This window comes from Oreochromis niloticus, linkage group LG5 (assembly GCF_001858045.2).
Source record: "Oreochromis niloticus isolate F11D_XX linkage group LG5, O_niloticus_UMD_NMBU, whole genome shotgun sequence".
Classification (NCBI taxonomy): Eukaryota; Metazoa; Chordata; class Actinopteri; order Cichliformes; family Cichlidae; genus Oreochromis; species Oreochromis niloticus.
The window spans coordinates 39,382,494-39,404,218 of NC_031970.2; the positions used below are offsets into that span (position 1 = coordinate 39,382,494).

Genomic DNA, 21,725 nt, shown 5'->3' on the forward strand with positions numbered 1-21,725 from the left:
AAGGGGGAAACCCGGCGGCGTCCTCGCCTTCCTGTCCGTGTTCTCCGCTCCGGCGCGCTAAACACACACACAGAAGACCATAAGAAGTCCCGTTTGCAGTTTGCCACAAGCCATGTGGGGGACACAGCAAACATGTGGAAGAAGGTGCTCTGGTCAGATGAGACCACAATGGAACCTTTTGGCCAAAATGCAAAACGCTATGTGTGGCGGAAAACTAACACTGCACATGACTCTGAACACACCATCCCCACTGTCAAATATGGTGGTGGCAGCATCATGCTCTGGGGGTGCTTCTCTTCAGCAGGGACAGGGAAGCTGGTCAGAGTTGATGGGAAGATGGATGGAGCCAAATACAGGGCAATCTTGGAAGAAAACCTCTTGGAGTCTGCTAAAGACTTGAGACTGGGGCGGAGGTTCGCCTTCCAGCAGGACAACGACCCTAAACATAAAGCCAGGGCAACAATGGAATGGTTTAAAACAAAACATATCCATGTGTTAGAATGGCCCAGTCAAAGTCCAGATCTAAATCCAATCCAGAATCTGTGGCAAGATCTGAAAACTGCTGTTCACAAACGCTGTCCATCTAATCTGACTGAGCTGGAGCTGTTTTGCAAAGAAGAATGGGAAAGGATTTCAGTCTGTAGATGTGCAAAGCTGGTAGAGACATACCCTAAAAGACTGGCAGCTGGAATTGCAGCAAAAGGTGGTTCTACAAAGTATTGACTCAGGGGGCTGAATAATTACGCACACCCCACTTTTCAGTTATTTATTTGTAAAAAATGTTTGGAATCATGTATGATTTTCGTTCCACTTCTCACGTGTACACCACTTTGTATTGGTCTTTCACCTGGAATTCCAATAAAACTGATTCATGTTTGTGGCTGTAATGTGACAAAATGTGGAAAAGTTCAAGGGGGCCGAATACTTTTGCAAGCCACTGTATGTATACATATATATATACAAACATCACTAATGTCACATAACTTTGCTGACATGTGGCCGACAGTAATGTCTTAATGTTCTTCGTTATTAAACATTACTTACTTTTGACAGTTCACTCTTCGGCCGCTCCCTTCTGCCGTATTTTGCGGCAAAATTATCCACACCCACCGCCCCGCGATGAATTGTGGGATATATGGGACCACGAAGCAAGCGTGCACCGGACCACGCTTGATATTTGGGGAAATCGACGGCGCATTTGGAGTATGCATGTACACTTCGAATTGGGACAGCCGTCGTCGCGTGGTGGTGACGTAATCGCACTTAAAATGTGTACTTCAAGCGTGCAGACCCTGAATTGGGACACAGCCAATGTCGTAGAATCCATGGCTGTGTCCGAATTCAGGGGAAGGATGCTTAAAATGCCATATTTGGAGGCAATGACGTCACGGCGACGCGACGAAGGCTGTCCGAATTCAAAGAGTACTCAAAATGAGGCGACAAATGCGTCCTACTTTGCCCTGAATTCTAAGGATGGTCCGATGTATCCTTCATGTCCTACTATATCCCAGGATTCATTGCGGGTCATAGAGGAGATTTGTTTCTGATAACGATGGTGGTCGAAGCAGGAGAGGAAAACACTTTCAAATGTAAGTACTGTATATGAAAATCTGGTTGTACAAAAGTTAAATTGTTATATCGGTCGTTTTGTTAAGCTTTGGGCATCTGCTTAGACATGTTTCTTTTCTTTAAAATAACCGTAAACCAGCTTGTATCGGGGGTCCCGTGATTTTTCATGTATTGCCGCTTACATACAGCTAATTTTGATTTTTTCGAATTGGTGATATGTTGTGGGGAACAAAGACCAAACAGCTTAATTTATTAAAACGAGGAGAAAACGATCACCTCTTCACTGGGGTGAAGAATTGGGCCGCTACGGCGTGGATGTACAAGAATAAATCAATTTACGCATCATATTCATATGAGTGCGGTCCTATTAACCTTCATGCTGTACAGCAGCGGTCCCCAACCTTTTTGCGCCACAGACCGGTTTATGTCAGACACGGAGCCTTTAAGGTATCGCGGAAAAATACAACCACATAAAATGATCCGACCAAGACAAAAACTGTGGTATTTTGTAAACATAATAATAAACGTGAATGTACTGTGTAATTGTGTAACTTTATTAGCAGCGTCCTCCTGAAAATGCGCCAATATTGACAGTAACATCCTCCTCTCTGCCACTTAATGCTCTCTGGTCGCTATGGTAACTGTAAATATTTCTTTCAAAATAAGACACACAACTACAACAAGGGAAAAGACCCAGGGAAACCGAGTTAACGATAAAAACCCTGAAAACCATAAATTTCACACCGGAGCCTTAACTCTCGTGGCCCGGTACCAAACGACTCACGGACCGCTGCTGTACAGAACCTGTGATGTCCAGACGGTGTTCCTCTGGTGTTCTGCTGTGAAAACCTTTGGACTTAGGGATTAACATAGTTGCCATGGTGTCCTTTCTCCTCTTATTTGTTGTGTGTGATCAGGACAATTCTGGAGAAGATGGGCCTGCAGGGGAAAGTCACCCCCTTGCAGGCCAGAAGACATGAGATAACTTTAAAGAATACAAAGTACGTATGTGTGTTATCAAGAAGATAATTCTCAAGAACACAAGTTAATAAATGTGCAATTACTAAGAGTTGTTGTGGTGTTTTTATTTGCCTGCTGTCATTTTTGATTTCCTCTGCCTTCAGGATTGCAAGTATCCAGGCTCAGAGGGGGTCAGTGGGAAGCCCACTGCTGCTACTTGGCCCTGGTTTGCCCTCATGGATGAGGTGATAGGACAGATGCCTTCCATTAAGCCTCCTGTCCTAATTTCCTCTCTCCCTGAGGACACTCCAGGGCCAAGCGCAGCAGTGGGTGACCAAAACGACAGCGATGACGAAGCGGCTCAGCCACCTACGACAGGGAGAAAGAGGAAAAGAGATGATGAGCTGCTAGACCTCATCAGAGAGGACATGAGGCAGCAAAGAGAGGCTGAGGAGAGGAGAGCAGGGGGAGGACGGACAGACTGTTTTCACTTCTAGAAAGATTAGTTCCCAAATGAGTTATGTATTGAGAAATTTATTTATTTGAATATATTTGTTACATTGTTATGTGTTGCATTAGTTTAAAGGTTTTATGTTATTAATAAATTGATTCAAACAAACAGTAATTGTCACTGAACTCAATTTGATTTACAGGCATTTGTAACACGTATGAACATGACGCTAACTTTGAACAATATTACTTGGATATTTATTTGATAGCAATAAAGTAAATAACAATAACAATTAAACAAGAATATTTCAAATACACAGTATGTAAAGATGAAAAACAATATTTTCAGTTGTTCACACAGGATTAACCTGAGTGACCTGTTACTGGACCGTTTCTTTAACAACTGTAATAGATTACAGGAAGTCTCTGGCAGTGTTGCTGAATCTGCCGGAGCAAGATCAGACATGGATGGATGGGCTGCTGCAACTGAGACCTGCGGTTTGTCTTTTCTGGTGGGCGAGTGGAGAATCACACAGGGTGGTCTGCAAAGAGAGCTTCAGGATGCTTCCTCCCACTGTCCACTGCATCGTCCATCCACAGGGTTTGCAGGGCTCACTCGTGGCTGCCACACCACTAAGATGTTTTCAGAAATATGCAAGCAGGAGATGGTGGATGCTATATTATTAGTATAATACTTGTAACTCTGTAGCAGACAACAGTTTGATAAAGTGCTATGTAAAAAAACAAACAAAAGATTAGATTCTATACGTTTCAAAGATATTTAGTTTATATATTTTATATGATACAGTACATGTGTAAGAATGACCGATGTTGTGGCAAAAAATGATCGTCTGCCAAAAACTGATTTCCGGTTTTTGCCCTAAACTGATTGCTCATATTTAACCTGCTATGAATAACTTGTTGGTCTATAATACGTGAAACATGTCAAATATGTCCCTCATTTATCAAGTCACCTGCCACCAGCAACATTCGTGTAACAGGTAGAAGCTGCAATCAGTTTTTGGCAGTGACTTTTATATATCCTTTATTCATCCAGTTAAAAAAAAATTCTTATTGACATTAGAAATTTATTTTTTAAGAGTAATCTGGCCAAGAGGACAGCAGACAGCGCAACAAATATATCAATTGTACCTACATTATAACCAGAGTTATAAAGATACTTGAACAACAGGTAATTATTGTATATATAAAACCCCTTAGTAAACCATGTTCACCGAAGTCTATTTACCAACATACATAAAGATATTACACATATTACACTCGGAAACATTGGAAATCAGTTTTGGCAGGCGAACACTTTTTTGGTACAACGCTGGCAATAATTCAATTATCCGTGTAATTAGCTAAGTAATTCCTAAATGCGTGTAGATTAAAGGAAATTATTTTACCTGGATATGATTGTCTCTGATGAGCCTAAGGTACAAAACGTGCGGGCGACGACGATAAGGTTTTTCTAGCTCCTCGAGAAATAAAATTGTCCAAACAACGGAGCGACATTTCTGGGTCCACTTTAAAGTTTTCGCGCTGTGGCGCTAGCGATCGGGAAAAACACGCAAGTAAGGGCGGAGTTGAAGGCTAGGAGGCTGTCCACAGCCCATCTGTTATGTTGGATACTCATTGTTTGTTCAATAAAGTTTCTATGGAGAAAAAAAGGGGGCTGTCCAAGCCGCTCACTTCCTGACTACCCGTCCGTCTAAGGACACTACCTTGTGACGTAGGTAGGTAGTGTCCTTATGAGCATCCTTCCCCTGAATTCGGACACAGCCCATATGTACTTCATTTCCCATGATTCATACAGTGGCACTTCCTGGATACGTTACACGTAGAGACACGATTGTGTTCAGACTTTCATAGCAGAAATGTGTTTTTAAACGACGGCTTCTCTGACTTGTTTTATGTGTGCATACATGTTATTCACCCCTATTCGCACGCAGGCATGTTTAGTGGGAATATAAAGAAGCCACAGTGCCGCGTGTTGCTTGTTTAGCCTCATAGCTAAGCTAAGCTACCTAGCCAACATAGCCAACATTAAGACTAGTGAACACGGACGCGTTTTTGTTTATGTTTACTTTTTATTCAAGATGTACACTTTATTATCTGGATTATATAAGTACATGTTCCAGAAGGATGAATACTGCGTTTTGATCCTGGGACTGGATAACGCCGGAAAAACGGTATGAAAGTGATGTTGTGTTATATAATTGGTTAACTGGGTTATGCACATAGCACTGAAAGCGGTGTAATGTTCTCTTGTTTATGTTAGCTTTGTGGTCTGTCACTCTCTTTGTCTCGAGCTGGGGACAACAACAATCTAAAAAACTACTTTCGGCTACTCAGTTATTCACAAGGGGTCGCTGAGCTGGTAGCGTCTCATATTTGATTTGACGATCCAAGCACACAGTTAAAGAATCAGAAGCAGGCTTGGGGAGGCCATCTGACATAATGACTAGGGTAAGAATAGAGAAATCATGAACAATAAACAGGACAAAACCCAAGTTAGAACTGATTTACTTACCTGGATGATTGAGCTGAAGAAGTGGGTAAAAAAGTTCATAAATGGCCAGATTGATATCCGTCATTAACTTGAAGTATAAATAATTGGAAATCACTTATGAATGTGCCATCCTGCAGGGGTTAGACTGCCTGAATGAACTGCATGTACCACTTGATCCTATCAATCACAAGGACACCAGCAAAAAGCAAAAAATTAGGCAGGAGAAAGAGAGGTGATGGTCTGTGGCCACCACCTTCAAATGAGCTCCCTGAAGTTTAGCTAATTTTGTCTTACACATGCACAGATACGTACACAGTGCTCATCACCTGAGTAATTCACCAGTCTAACTGTTGCTCTTATTTTCTCTGTCTGTAGACTTTCCTGGAACAGACCAAAACAAAGTTTAGTAAGAATTACAAGGGGATGACTTTATCCAAGATCACCACTACAGTTGGCCTGAACAGTAAGTGAATGTCGCAGTGTTATGGACATCTTATTCCAGTAAATCATGCTACGCTTGCATCAGCATGAACTCCTTCACAATACTCTCCTGCCTTGTCAAAGTAGCAGGAATCGCTTGCTTTTTGAGTGTGTAATTACTGCTTAACAATGAAAAATGATTATTAGTTCTTTTTTGATGAGTAACTGCAGGAATTAATTGCAATTTCTTATTTTAACCATTTTGGTACAGACAAACTTAGTATGGTCTAGCTGAAGGACAAATCAATGCAATTATGTATTCTTCCATGTTCTAATGCTACCTTCTTTCTAGTTCACAGAACATTCTCGATTTGAACTGCTGATCTATAACGTTTCTCTCGCTTTCCTTTACAGTTGGCACAATTGATGTTGGCAAGGCTCGTCTAATGTTCTGGGATTTGGGAGGTCAGGAGGAGCTCCAGTCTCTGTGGGACAAAGTGAGTTAAAAAAGAGGAATTTTTCACATCCTGTACACTAACATAGATAGTATTTCTATTTTGGAGATGTAATATTTTCACAGTGTTTAGCATACATTTACTGCACGTGGACAGGCCACATGGATATATTTGGCAACACTTTACCAGTTTTGAAAAAAAGAATCCATCTGAGAGAACAATGCTACCTGCAGAGGGCAGAAGTTTTTGTCAACATTTTCCAAGTGCTCCAAGGGATTTTCAACATAGCCTTTTTAAACATGCTAATACTTTCGAAAGCATATTGTTTTTTTGTTTACATACAATAACAGAATAAATAATTTTCAGAAAAATATTACCAGGTTCAATATTGTTAGCACCCTAAAATCAGACTTTTTGATTGAGCCAAAACACAAATCACTAGTTTCCAATGGTCTTCAAAGCTTGTAAAATCCAGCTAATACGGAGGGTTATTTTCTAATTTACTCAGAGTATTAAAATATCAGGCAAGGGTTGGAGCTGTCACTTGAGGAAGCGTCATGCTAGAAACAAAAGAAATCAGTATAGACTAGAGCAGGGGTCGGCAACCCGCGGCTCCGGAGCCACATGCGGCTCTTTAGTCCTTATAGTGCGGCTCCGTGTGGTTTGGGAAAATAAATTAGAAGTATTTAGCTGAAGTGCATTTTATTTGTGTTTAGTTCTTTTTTAAAAAACTTGTAGTTCTATATTGGAATATTGTTGTGATTTTGAAATATAAAAATAAAATTATATTTTATTATTTTTTTTTCATCGCTCAAAATAAGAGTCACACTCGGGGAAGCCGGTGTACCCGCCAAAACGCCGTGCATTTATCGAGACTTTCAACCCCAGGTAGGCCAATTATGGATCTTCGGATCCACATTATGTCGGCAGCTGTTCTCCACCGTGAACTATGTTAAAAACAAACACCGCTCACGCCTCACAGATGACAGCTTACAGTCCTGCGTAAAGATGAAAGCTCCGATTTGCAGACGCTGTGCGCAGAGGTTCGGGACCAGAAGTCTCATTGTAAACATATCACGGCAGACCCGACGATGTTTGCATGAACGCGCTTTTCAGCATCTCTTTATTGACCACTTTTCACACACGGTTGCTGTACGCATACAGCTGGTTGTAGAGCACAGACTTTAAGGCGGCGAGGCGTGATTGTGGGTGCCGCTCAGGTGCGTCCGACTCCCATTCAGCGGTACTCCAGACCACGCCCCGCCACACAGATTAACCAGGTAAAATAGATATTTAGGCAGAATTTTGCAAATATCTATTTTTTTTTAGCGGCATAGTGCTTTTTTTTCCAATTACTTTTTAAAAGGGTGGCGGCTCACAGCAGTTTTTGTTTGCTACATGGATCATTTTAGTTCAGCTGGGTGTCTTTCCTTTTGTTATATTTCTTTAAGAGTTCAAAATGCGTTAATTACATAAATAAAATGTAATTTTCTCTGTAGCACTTCATGGATTACACACCTTAGTTGCTCTGTGGATTCTTTTAAAAAGCAGTTAAAAACTTTTCTGTTCAAACAAGCCTATTGTTGATCTACATATTTTATATTCTTTACATTATTTACATTTGATCTTTTACATTGTGTATAATGTCTATTGATTGTATTGTTTATTTTAATATTTGTGTACAGCGCTTTGTGACTGCCTGTCTGTGAAAAGCCAAGTCAAGTCAAGTCAAGTTGGCTTTATTGTCACTTCAACCATATACAGTTTGTACACAGTGAAGCTAAACAACGTTCCTCCAGGGCCAAGGTGCTACATGCAACATAAATTTACAACATAAATTAACAGAAAACACTAAACTACCTAACTAGAGACAGGACAGACTGACCTAACATAAATTACAACATAAATTAACAAAAACTAACTATCTAACTAGGTAGGTAGTGCAAAGGAAACAGTAAACATAAAAATATTGTGCAAAAAGAGCATTTACAGGTTGATGTGTAAGTCCAGTCTCAATGCTTTGAGGTAGTTGAGTTGAGCTGAGTGATAGTGTGTGTGTGTGTGCGTGTGTGTGTGTGTGTGTTTATCAGTCCAGTCCCTTTTTGTTGAGGAGACGGATGGCTTGTGGAAAGAAGCTGTTGCACAGTCGGGATGTGTGTGCCCGAATGCTTCGGTACCTTTTTCCAGATGGCAGGAGTGTGAAGAGTGTGTGAGAGGGGTGTGTCCGATCAGCCACAATGCTGGTGGCTTTGCGAATGCAGCGTGTGGTGTAGATGTCCTTAATAGAGGAGAGAGAGACCCCGATGATCTTCTCTGCTGTTCCCACTATCCGCTGTAGGGTCTTGCAGTCCGATATGGCACAGTTCCCAAACCAGGCAGTGATACAGCCGCTCAGGATGCTCTCGATAGTTCCTCTATAGAAGGTGGTCAGGATCGGTGGTGGAAGCTGGGCCTTTCTCAGTCGTCTCAGAAAGAAGAGACGCTGTTGGGCTTTCTTGTGCAGGGAGCTGGTGTTGAGGGACCAGCCGAGGTCCTTCTCCAGGTGGACGCCCAGGAATTTGGTGCTGTCGACGATCTCCACAGAGGAGCCGTTGATGCTCAGCGGTGAATGGTCGCCTCGTGTCCTCCTAAAGTCAACAACCATCTCTTTTGTCTTGTCAACATTCAGAGACAGGTTGTTGTCTTTACACCAGATCGTTAGCCTCTGCACTTCCTCTCTGTACGCTGACTCGTCGTTCTTGCTAATGAGACCCACCACGGTCGTGTCATCAGCGAACTTAATGATGTGATTTGAACTGTGTGTTGCTACACAGTCATGAGTCAGCAGTGTGAACAGTAGAGGACTGAGCACATAGCCTTGTGGGGCCCCAGTGCTCAGTGTGGTGGTGCTGGAGGTGCAGTTCCCGATCCGTACTGACTGAGGCCTTCCGGTCAGAAAGTCCAGGATCCAGTTGCAGAGGGAGGTGTTCAGACCCAACAGGCTCAGCTTTCCGATCAGTTGTTGGGGGATGATCGTGTTGAATGCTGAGCTGAAATCTATGTACAGCATTCGAACGTGTGTGTCCTTCTTGTCCAAGTGTGTGAGGGCTTAATAAATAAACTTTACTTACTTACTTTAGTTGTTCACACAAAGCACAAAGGTTAAAAAACAATATATACAGTGTTATCTTCATTTTAGATTTCAAAAAGTATTTGCAGCTCCCAGTGTTTTCTTTTGCGTGGAAACCGGGTCCAAGTGGCTCTTTGGGTGTTAAAGGTTGCAGACCCCTGGACTAGAGAAAAAAGTTGTTGTGCTCAAAAAGCAGGAGATGGATATCCAAAATGACCATAGCATTTCCACGTTTCAAGAACTGGAGCGAGAAGTATCACAGAAAAATTCAAAGAGAGCTTAACAGTACAGAACAAGCCTTGCAAAAGTAGGAAGCAAAGGATTTCAAAGACCATGGAAAGAAAACTAGTGAGAGATGTGCCAAAGGACCCTTGAACAACTGTCAAGACACTAAATGACTCAGCAAAGTCACGAATTGTAGTCTCAAAGAAGACAATCACTGAGACCCTGCGCAGGAACAGAGTGTGAAGTTGCAGACCAAGAAACAGTCCACTTCTGCAGAAGAGACACCTTGAAGCCAGACTAAAGTATGCTAAGGATAACATGCAGAAACATTATGCATACTGGAAGCGTGACCTGTGGTCATATGAGATGAAACTAGAGCTCTTAGGCCCTAGAGATGCTGCTTATGTTTGGAGGAAGAAGGTAGAGGTATACAACCCACAGAACGCTATCCCCACAGTTAAACACAGTGGTGGGAGTTTTAAGGTGTGGGGATGCTTCAGTGTGTCTTGAACTGGAAATCTCATCAAGGTGAAAGGAATCATGAAGAAAGGAGGAAGATTTTGAAAGTAAACTTAAAGCAGTCGGCAGCAACATTCGGTTGTTGATTTATCTTCCAACACGACAGTTAGCCAAAACATACATTGAAGAATTACTTCTACTTAATCTTTCACCCACAGCACAGAAGAGTGGGGATATTGGTCAGCAGCTAAATTGACAGCTCCACCTTCAAACTTTCAGGTGTAGTGGAAACAGTCAGAATTGAAAATTGTTTTGGTCATGGATGTTGTGATCTGCAGACTAGATAGGAGGGGAACCATTGTTGTCATAGTAAATTGTGTTGCATCTTGAACATGGGATGGATAACCTACACATCAGTGAAGGCCCTATTAATGCGGATGGATATATACAGATGTGAAGGCCCACAATGTTGAGCAGGGAAAATCCTTTTCTTTCAAAGGTACAGCAGTGAGTCTCCACAGGTCCCAAACACAGAGTTAGAAGTGTACAAACTTGTTACATTTTGATGAAATTCTTAATTTCAGAATTTGACATGTTGTTTTTGTCCTGTTGTGTAAAATAAATATGGGCTTTAAATTACTTGCCAGTTACTGCAGTGAAATGCTTTTCTGAAATGGGGTTTTACTAACCGCAGTATAGCAGTACTTTCAGGAATACAACCACCAACCCGAATGTTGTGTTGTGTTTTCTTCTTCTTCATGGTTGTATTTAGTACTACGCTGAATCCCATGGAGTCATCTATGTGATAGATTCAACTGATGAAGAGCGTCTGTCAGAATCAAAGGAGGCCTTTGGTGAGTAACCTTCTTCTCTCTGTGTTATTTACTGAACAAATGGAAAAATTCATGTGTTCTGACATTCATAGTGCTGTGACAAAGCACTTGCCCACTTCCTTAATCCCTCCACCAAGGAGGTTGTGTTTTTGCTAGTGTTTGTGCACACCTTCGACTAGGGCTGGGCGATATGACCTAAAATTCATATCTCGATATTTTTTAGCTGGATGGCGATATACGATATATATCTCGATATTTTTTTTTAAAGCCATAAAGTAAGAACAAAAAGAGAGTTCTTAGTCAAAGCTGTGTCCCAGATGTCACACAGGCACTTCTATTAACATACAGCGCAGATGTACATGAAAAAATTACTCAAAAATAAATTATGAGCATTTATTAAATAATAATGCTCCATAAATAAAAGAAAACAATGTTGTTTCTGTGCATAACAAAAAGCTCACAATTGTGCAGTCAAAATGTAAACTAAAAGACGCTGAGCATAATAACAAAGACAGATTTCACAGCTGCTCTGTTCCCAACTTCTACTGCGTGACTGACAGCCTTGAGTTTGAAATCCTCTTTGTAACCATGTCTCTGAACAGGTGCCATTTATGGTCCTTATACACACACAGTACGGTAATATTACGTTGAAGCACAGTACGTATCACTCCGCGAGGCTCCTCGGTAGCCGTAATGCTCCGACAATCCATCAAGCGGTGCAGCTCCGTAGCTTACCAACGCCGTACTAAAACATTTTTTGACAAATTGCTGAGCGCCATGTACCACATAAAATCGGTTCGCGGTCAGTAAGCACAACCAGAATTCATACATAAGGCGCACTGTCAACTGTGAAGGAGAGGCGAGGCCGAGTAACGTTGCGTAGAGACAAAAGTGGATGAAAGAGAGGCAAACTTGCGGCTCCACAAATATAGTTATAACGTAACATAGACTATATCGATATAAACGATATTGTCATTACATCTCGTATAAAAATATATCGATATTTTAAAAAAACTCAATATTCAATTCAATTCAATTCAATTTTATTTATATAGCGCCAAATCACAACAAAAGTCGCCTCAAGGCGCTTTATATTGTACAGTAGATAGCACAATAATAAATACAGAGAAAAACCCAACAATCATATGACCCCCTATGAGCAAGCACTTTGGCGACAGTGGGAAGGAAAAACTCCCTTTTAACAGGAAGAAACCTCCGGCAGAACCAGGCTCAGGGAGGGGCGGCCATCTGCTGCGACCGGTTGGGGTGAAAGAAGGAAAACAGGATGAAAGACATGCTGTGGAAGAGAGACAGAGATTAATAACAGATATGATTCGATGCAGAGAGGTCTATTAGCACATAGTGAGTGAGAAAGGTGACTGGAAGGGAAAAACTCAATGCATCATGGGAATCCCCGGCAGCCTACGTCTATTGCAGCATAACTAAGGGAGGATTCAGGGTCACCTGGTCCAGCCCTAACTATATGCTTTAGCAAAAAGGAAAGTTTTAAGCCTAATCTTGAAAGTAGAGATAGTGTCTGTCTCCCGAATCCAAACTGGAAGTTGGTTCCACAGAAGAGGGGCCTGAAAACTGAAGGCTCTGCCTCCCATTCTACTTTTAAATACTCTAGGAACAGCAAGTAGGCCTGCAGTGCAAGAGCGAAGTGCTCTAATAGGGTGATATGGTACTACAAGGTCATTAAGATAAGATGGGGCCTGATTATTTAAGACCTTGTATGTGAGGAGCAGGATTTTGAAATCAATTCTGGATTTAACAGGAAGCCAATGAAGGGAAGCCAAAACAGGAGAAATATGCTCTCTCTTTCTAGTCCCTGTCAGTACTCTTGCTGCAGCATTTTGGATTAGCTGAAGGCTTCTCAGCGAGTTTTTAGGACTTCCTGATAATAGTGAATTACAGTAGTCCAGCCTGGAAGTAATAAATGCATGAACTAGTTTTTCAGCATCACTCTGAGACAGGATATTTCTAATTTTAGAGATGTTGCGCAAATGGAAGAAAGCAGTCTTACATATTTGTTTAATATGTGCATTGAAGGACATGTCCTGGTCAAAAATGACTCCAAGGTTTCTCACAGTGTTACTGGAGGCCAAGGTAATGCCATCCAGAGTAAGAATCTGCTTAGATACCATATTTCTAAGATTTTCAGGGCCGAGTACAATAACCTCAGTTTTATCTGAATTAAGAAGCAGAAAGTTAGCGGCCATCCAGGTCTTTATGTCTTTAAGACATTCCTGTAGTTTAACTAATTGGTGTGTGTTACCTGGCTTCATGGATAGATAGAGCTGCGTGTCATCTGCATAGCAGTGAAAATTTATGCTATGTCTTCTAATGATGTTGCCTAGGGGAAGCATGTATAATGTAAATAGAATTGGTCCTAGCACTGAACCCTGTGGAACACCATAATTGACCTTAGTGTCTGAAGAGGACTCTCCATTTACATGTACAAACTGGAGTCTATTAGATAGATATGATACAAACCACTGCAGTGCAGTACCTGTAATACCTACAGCATGTTCTAATCGCTCTAATAGGATATTATGGTCAACAGTATCGAACGCAGCACTGAGGTCTAGCAGGACAAGCACAGAGATGAGTCCACTGTCAGAGGCCATAAGAAGATCATTTGTAACCTTCACTAAAGCTGTTTCTGTGCTGTGATGAGCTCTGAAACCTGACTGAAACTCTTCAAATAAGCCATTCCTCTGCAGATGATCTGTTAGCTGTTTGACAACTACTCTTTCAAGGATTTTTGATATGAAAGGAAGGTTGGAGATTGGCCTATAATTAGCTAAGACAGCTGGGTCTAGAGATGGCTTTTTAAGTAAAGGTTTAACTACAGCCAGCTTGAAGGCCTGTGGTACATAGCCGATTATTAGAGATAGGTTGATCATATTTAAGATCGAAGAATTAATTAATGGCAGGACTTCTTTGAGCAGTTTTGTAGGAATGGGGTCTAAAAGACACGTTGATGGTTTGGAGGAATTAATTATTGAAGTTAACTCAGAAAGATCAATTGGAGAAAAAGAGTCTAACTTAACATCGATGGTACTAAGAGTAGCTGTAGATAATATTACATCTGTGGGATGATTATTGGTAATTTTTTCTCTAATGATAAAAATTTTATTTGTGAAGAAGTTCATGAAGTCATTACTAGTTAACGTTAAAGGGATGGTTGGCTCAGTAGAGCTCTGACTTTTTGTCAGCCTGGCTACAGTGCTGAAGAGAAACCTGGGGTTGTTCTTATTTTCTTCAATCAGTGACGAATAGTAAGATGTTCTGGCTTTGCGGAGGGCTTTCTTATAAAGCAGCAAACTATTTCTCCAGGCTAAATGATGATCCTCTAAATTTGTGACACGCCATTTCCTCTCCAGCTTACGAGTTATCTGCTTTAGGCTACGTGTTTGAGAATTATACCACGGAGTCAGGGACTTTGGATTTGAGGCCTTAGTTTTCACAGGAGCTACAGTATCCAGAGTCGTACGTAGTGAGGAGGTAAAATTATTAACAAGATAATCGACCTCTGTTGGAGTAGCGTTCAGATAGCTGCTCTGCTCTATGTTGGTACAGGGCATTGAAGATGATAACAGTGGGTGGATTATATTCTTAAACTTAGTTACAGCACTTTCAGAAAGACATCTACTTTGATAAAGTCTACTCTCCACTGCTGTGTAATCAATTATTGTAAATGTAAATGTTATCAGGAAATGATCAGACAGCAGAGGGTTTTCAGGAAACACTGTTAAATATTCAGTTTCTATGCCATACGTTAAAACAAGATCTAGAGTGTGATTAAAGTGGTGGGTGGGTTCTTTTACATTTTGAGAGAAGCCAATTGAGTCTAGTAACAGATTAAATGCGATGTTGAGGCTGTCATTTTTAGCATCTACATGGATGTTAAAATCACCCACAATAATTATTTTATCTGAGCTGAGCACTAAATCAGATAAAAAGTCTGAGAAATCAGAGAGAAACTCTGTGTAAGGCCCAGGTGGACGATAGATGATAACAAGTAAGACTGGTTTCTGAGTTTTACAGCTGGGGTGGACGAGGCTAAGCATCAGGCTTTCAAATGAATTAAAAGTCTGTCTTGGTCTTTCGTTAATTAATAGGCTGGTGTGAAAAATTGCTGCCACACCGCCCCCTCGGCCTGTGCTTCGGGATTTCTGGTAGTTAGAATGACTCGGGGGTGTTGATTCATTTAAACTAACATACTCATCCTGCTGCAACCAGGTTTCTGTAAGGCAGAGTAAATCGATTTGTTGATCAATTATTAAGTCATGTACTAACAGAGACTTGGAGGAGAGAGACCTAATATTTAATAATCCACATTTCACTGTTTTACTCTTTGGTTCAGATGTGGATACTGTATTGTTCTTTCTTTGTGATTTTTTATGTTTAAGTTGTTTATTGCTGGTTTTTAGTTTGTTTTTTGTCTTTTTGGGAGCTGACACAGTCTCAATGGAGATGGGTTTTTGGGGGGGTAGCAGGAGGAGAGAAGCTGCAGAGAGGCGTGTAAGACTGCAACTCTGCTTCCTGGTCCCAACTCTGGATAGTCATATTTTGGGGGGTTTAATGAATTTGTCCATATTTCTAGAAATGAGAGCTGCTCCATCCAAAGTGGGATGGATGCCGTCTCTCCTAACAAGACCAGGTTTCCTCCAGAAGGTTTGCCAATTATCTATGAAGCCCACATCGTTTCTGGGACACCACTCAGACAGCCAGCAATTTAAGGAGAACATGCGGCTAAACATGTCACTCCTGGTCTGATTGGGGAGGGGACCAGAGAAAACTACAGAGTCCGACATTGTTTTGGCAAAGTTACACACCGATTCAATATTGATTTTAGTGACCTCCGATTGGCGTAACCGGGTGTCATTACTGCCGACGTGAATTATGATCTTACTGTATTTACGTTTACCCTTAGCCAGCAGTTTTAAATTTCCTTCAATGTCGCCTGCTCTGGCCCCTGGAAGACAATTGACTATGGTTGCCGGTGTCTCTAGCTTCACATGTCTGAGAACAGAATCACCAATTACCAGAGTTTGACCCCCGGCGGGTGTGTCGCCGAGTGGGGAAAAACGGTTAGACAAATGAACAGGTTGGTGGTGTACCTGGGGCTTCAGTTTAAGACTATGCTTCCTCCTCACCGTCACCCAGCCGCCCTCTTTCCCCAGCTGCTTGGGGTCTGCCGGGGAACAGCTAGCGGGGCCTACGCTATCTTCGGCTGCACCAGCTACAGGGGCCTGGCTAGCTACGGGTGAATGAAGGGTGCGAAGCCGAGTCTCCAATTCAGTAATCCTGGCCTCCAGAGCTGCAAATATGCTACATTTATTACAGGTATCATTACTGCTAAAGGAGGCCGAGGAGTAACTAAACATCTGACACAATGAGCAGGAAAGTGCAGGAGGGACAGGTGAAGTAGCCATGGTGCTAACGAGTCGGCTACGAGCTAAGCTAAGCTAGCGAAACAGTAAAGAGACAGTGAGTGAATACTTTGGCTATAAATTAGGTAGTGAGTACACAGAAAGGGTGATTCAGATGAAGCACGTTAAGATTATACTATGAAAAAGGGATGTATCAAAAGATTTAAATTAAATTGCTAAGCAGAAAAGCTACTCAGAAACACCACTGTGTTTGAGCAGGAACAGGAAGTGATACTATACCACAGAGCGAGCGAACACCAAGTGACAGCGCCACCAAGAGTCAGGAGCCCTATTGCCCAGCCCTACCTTCGACCTTCTGTCTGACTTGAAGATAGTTCGCAAACTTTTGTATGAATTCTGATAAAAACTGTGGGGTCATGTTAACTATCCATAAAAATTTGGCTTACATGCACCAATGTCTTTAAGGTAAACTTCATGATTTATTGTTCAAAAAGTAAATGGTAAATGGCCTGTATTTGTATAGCGCTTTACTAGTCCCTAAGGGCCCCAAAGCGCTTTACACATTCAGTCATCCACCCATTCACACACACATTCACACTACATTGTAGCCACAGCCACCCTGGGGCGCACTGACAGAGGCGAGGCTGCTGGACACTGGCGCCACCGGGCCCTCTGACCACCACCAGTAGGCAACGGGTGAAGTGTCTTGCCCAAGGACACAACGACCGAGACTGTCCAAGCCAGGGCTCGAACCGGCAACCTTCCGATTACAAGGCGAACTCCCAACTCTTGAGCCACGATCGCCCCAAAAAGTGACAAAAAGCCTTAGAACATAGAAACTGTGATTCTCACAAGTAGAAAATATAGCATATAGAAAGTACAGCATAAATATTTAAAATATTGATCTCTGACCTCGCCTTCAAGATCAGTAGATTAATCTGAACATCAAAGTGACAACAATCCCATACAGAGCTATTTAAAACTATGCTACTTGCTACAGTTGTTTGTATTTTCAATATATAGGTAATTATATTTGGGGTTTTTGTACCTCAGAACTCTTCTTCAGGGCCAAATAAGGTCAAAGTTTTATAAAATGTCTATGCTTAAAATTCTATTTCCTTTGTTTGTATTGGCAACATTCGGGAAATGACACTGGTGTATGGTGATTCTAAACATTATAGTTTGTATCCAAATATGTCACATTTGACCTCTGATCTGACTTTTACATTTCACATCTGCCTTTCTTTCAAGTTGACCCCAAAATGTGTTATTTTTACTTTAATACAAACTTGTTAAAGTAAGAATATATACAAAGTACAGTACTATTCCTTTAAAATGAAATCCTGCCCAGAGAGGAGGGAGCTGCTGTGGTGGAGGTTTCTTGTTTCTTGTTTCTTTGTCATATCTACATGTCAGATCATTGAACACATTTTAATATTAGATCGAGATAACCCAAGGAAATAAGAAATTAAGTGTTTGAATGATGATTTTGTTCATTAAGGTAAAAAAGGTATTCAGATCGACCTGTCCCTGTGTGAAGAGATAATTTCCACCTAAACCTTATAACTACAAGTGCAGTCATAACGTTTACTATAAACAGCTCAATATATATATAAGCGCTGTTATGGAAGTCTGTAATATATGGACTTACACACACACAGAGGTTGTCTTTGTTAGGCCTTAATTGTCCTTTACAGGGACATAAACAACAAAGCAGAGTTCAACAGCAGTCTGCATGTCTTTTGGCAAAGAAGAATAACAAGAATAAAATCATTTTAAATTATTTCCCCACCATTGTCACAAAATATCATCAGAGCTTCCTGTGCAAAGGATAAACTGTACAATTATTTGGAGACAAAACATGTTATGGAGCCTTCAGTTCGTCCAAAACCAGCTTGGCACAGAGACGAGCAGTCTGAAGTTTAAGCCTATCCCAGCTACTATAGGGCGAAACACTGTGGACAGACTGCCAGCCTGTCTCTGGGCCAGCAGCAGAGACAAACAACCGTTCACGCTCATATTTACACCTATGGACAATATAGACTCACCAGTTAACCTAACTCCACTAAGTGAATGTCTCTGGACTGTGGGAGGAAGCCACACAGACGCAGGGACAATATGTCTGATGTTACGATCAGTTTGAAGATCTGAAATGTGTGACAAATATGAGATGAGATGAAGGAATCAGAAAAGGTGCAGGTACTTTCTCAGAGCGCTGTATTATTGAATCAGTGATTGATCTCTCTTCTCTTCCAGAGAAAATGATCAGCAGTGAGGCACTGGAAGGTGTTCCGCTCCTCGTGCTGGCTAATAAGCAAGATGTACCGGTACCTGGACTTTTCATTCACACCAAGCCAGTCATTCATTCATTACACGTGCACTTTGCACTTTGCATGTGCACTGGTATTCAATACCTACTACACAATCCACTTCGTATTGTATCTGTCCTATCTTTCTGTATTGTACATAGATATAGTTAGTAATAGTACCTTTTTATCTCTTAATTTTACCCAAATTTAGCGAGTAATTATTTATTTGTAATTTGTAGTTTTATATCTCTTGGAGATTTATTTTTTATATTCTTATAAATGCACCATGGGGACCTTGGGGTGAAACGGCATTTCAGGACGCTGTATACTGTGTGTATTGTTTTATTGACAATAAACACCTTGAATCTTAAATCTTGAACTTGATCACTGCCTTCAGTTTTGTGTATGTTCTTTTTCTCAGAACTGTTTGTCAGTGCCGGACATTAAAACAACCTTCAGTGATTGTGCTCCAAAGATTGGCAAGAGAGACTGTTTAGTCCAGCCTTGCACTGCTCTCACAGGGTAAGACTACAACAGTTTTAAATGATGACTTTGGTTGTAACAGCTTGCTCTCACACATAATGTAATGTAGCATGTGTTCAACAGAACCTAAGCTATGAAAGTAATTGTTGTGTTTTTATTTGATTCAATTACACTGAATGCAAATTTGCATGAAAAAAATTCAAATAATAACATTGCATCGAACGTTTTCTCACATAATGTTTAATTACAGTCCCTTCACTTAAAATGCAAGAAGTTAAAATGCAAAATGTTTACATTTCATTTTCAAAGGGTGCCAGAGGTTTTTAATGGTTGACAGGATTGCACTTCCAGCAGCATTAATGGGGTCTGCACAGATGTGCAAGTTCCCCATGCAGCAATCAATAGCAGAAACCAATACCATCACAGATTCTTCTGAACTGTAAGATGGATGGTCATCCTTTTTTAACAAGGGATGCTTCAGAATGTGATTGCACAGCCCACAGGACAGTCTTCTCCTATTCCTCAACCCAACTTAAATGAGCTTGAGCCCCCGAGAAGACATTAGCATTTGTTTTTGTTTTTTTAGTTTAATTGTAGAGTTTAAAGTCACATTAGTGAATGCAGTGGATTTCACAAGTAATTCTCAGCAAATGCAGTGAGTTCCACTTTGTCTGTCATGTCTGGTTTTAATGTAACGTTGCTGGATAGCCTGAAAATCACAGCCGTGTAAAACTGCTTTCAGCCTTGTCCTTTGTGTAAAGAAATATTTTGCACCGTTTTGAATTCAGTTCCTGATCATCGTTGTTTACTGTTGTCCGTTTGCAGAGTGGTGAACTGGCCCACCTTCATTTTCCAAAGACTCACCTTTTTACAGTCAGTCATGTTATTAGATCATTAAGTAGCTGCTGTTTGTCCGGGAAGCAGCTACAGCAGTATTAAATTCAAAATGAGCATATATTAGGAAATGCGTCAGTTTTAACGTTTCATGTGTTTCTGTATTGCTTTCAATGAAATGTAAGTCTTAAATAATTTCACACTCTATAGATGTTAAAAGAAATATGAAACAATCTGCTTGTTCCATACAGGGACGGCGTGAACGAAGGCATTGAGTGGATGGTGAAGTGTGTGGTCAGAAACATTCACCGGCCACCGAGACAGAAGGACATCACATAAGATGTTTGTCATCACTCCACTGTGATGACTGTGTGACATGGGACAGAGTTTCTCCTTGAGGACATGTTAAGCTCTGGAGCTGATAACTCTCCTCTCACCCTGTGTTTCCTGTGACTCTTTGGATTTCTGCTTTTTGGACTTCATTATAGTATTTTTATCAACAAACAGCTTCAGATGTACTGTGAGCAGACGTCTGCCTGTTTGTGCCTACACTTTTTGAAGGTGTGTCGTTTACTTTTGCTGGCTGGGATCAGTGCTGCAGCATTTACATGGAGCACTTTGAGTGCACAGAAACACTGACACATTAAATATACACAGCATTGATGGGCGCTTATCTATTTTTTTCACACTATCAGATTCAATAAACAATGATAAGCTGCATGTTTTTGATGAACTTAATGATACTGCAGTGTTCCATCATTAGAACCTTTGACATATAAACATATTTGTAGAAACAGTTTACATTTAGCTAGGCTGGTCTCTCTTTTTTGTCATCAGGCATAAGACAGGAATTATTAGTAAATTGATCCGTGCTGTCCTTATACAATTTTCAGCATTTGGAAAGAGTCACTGTAAATTTAGTTAGGATCCATGTCTGACATTAGGAAGTTGCTTTTTATGAACAATTGCTAATCCTCAGCTGGTTATGTGCCTGTGTCACACTTATAAACAGAACTTTACTAGTATTGCCCAGTGGGTTCCCACAGGTAAACTTTATTTTTTTTACATCTGTCTGACAGAGCAATCGGTTTACTAGTGGACAATGCGCTCACTCTTATTTTCAGGGTTCAGCTGCTGGTAACCAGCCACCAAACCCTTTTCTCTCTGCCCCCTGGCCCACCAATCCGATTGCTGTTATGGCACTTCTGTCAGTCAGCTGCTTGTCCAGTGAGTTTCTCATCCCATATTTGGATGTACTCAATCATCTCAGACTGGATGTGGAGGTGGTAGTCCTCCTTTCGTTCTCATCTGCAAGTTGGATGGTCATCCCAGCCAGAATGTGCAGCAGGTGGAGAACTAGTTAGTACGCTGTTAGACTGCAGAGCTTGCAGTAGTCCTTTTGCTTTTACAGTGGCAAGTCAGAAAACATTTTTTCCCTTGGCACAATCCATTCATGCATTACTAGCGGTACAGTGCACTGGAAAATGCATCTGCAGCACATTTACACAAAGACTTTGTGTACAGTTTTATCCATTTTTATGTTTGTTGCCACCATCGTGAAGTGTTAATTGCTGCTCTGACTGTTGTCAGAGAGCTTTATCTAGAAGTGAAATTGGGCGGCATTCAAATTGAAACAGTTGGAATTGAACCACCGGGTGAGAGACTAAGGTTACAACTAATGATATTTCAAAGTTATTTGTTG

General features: G+C 41.2%; 1 protein-coding gene across 2 annotated transcripts; it reads left to right on the plus strand.

Annotated features, from left to right (window-relative positions):
- The first annotated feature begins 4,775 nt into the window (after positions 1 to 4,775).
- Positions 4,776 to 21,367, plus strand: arfrp1 (ADP-ribosylation factor related protein 1). 2 transcript variants are annotated; one of them, XM_005464321.4, is made up of 8 exons: positions 4,776 to 5,174; positions 5,870 to 5,957; positions 6,329 to 6,411; positions 10,935 to 11,016; positions 18,654 to 18,724; positions 19,128 to 19,228; positions 20,015 to 20,062; positions 20,275 to 21,367. In XM_005464321.4, exons 1-8 carry the CDS (start codon positions 5,082 to 5,084, stop codon positions 20,360 to 20,362), a joined length of 654 nt encoding a protein of 217 aa, XP_005464378.1. In that variant the 5' UTR covers positions 4,776 to 5,081; the 3' UTR covers positions 20,363 to 21,367. The 2 variants fall into 2 exon arrangements, with proteins under 2 accessions (XP_005464378.1, XP_003459079.1); XM_003459031.5 differs by lacking the exon at positions 20,015 to 20,062 and having other exon boundaries at positions 4,779 to 5,174.
- Positions 21,368 to 21,725: the final 358 nt, after the last annotated feature.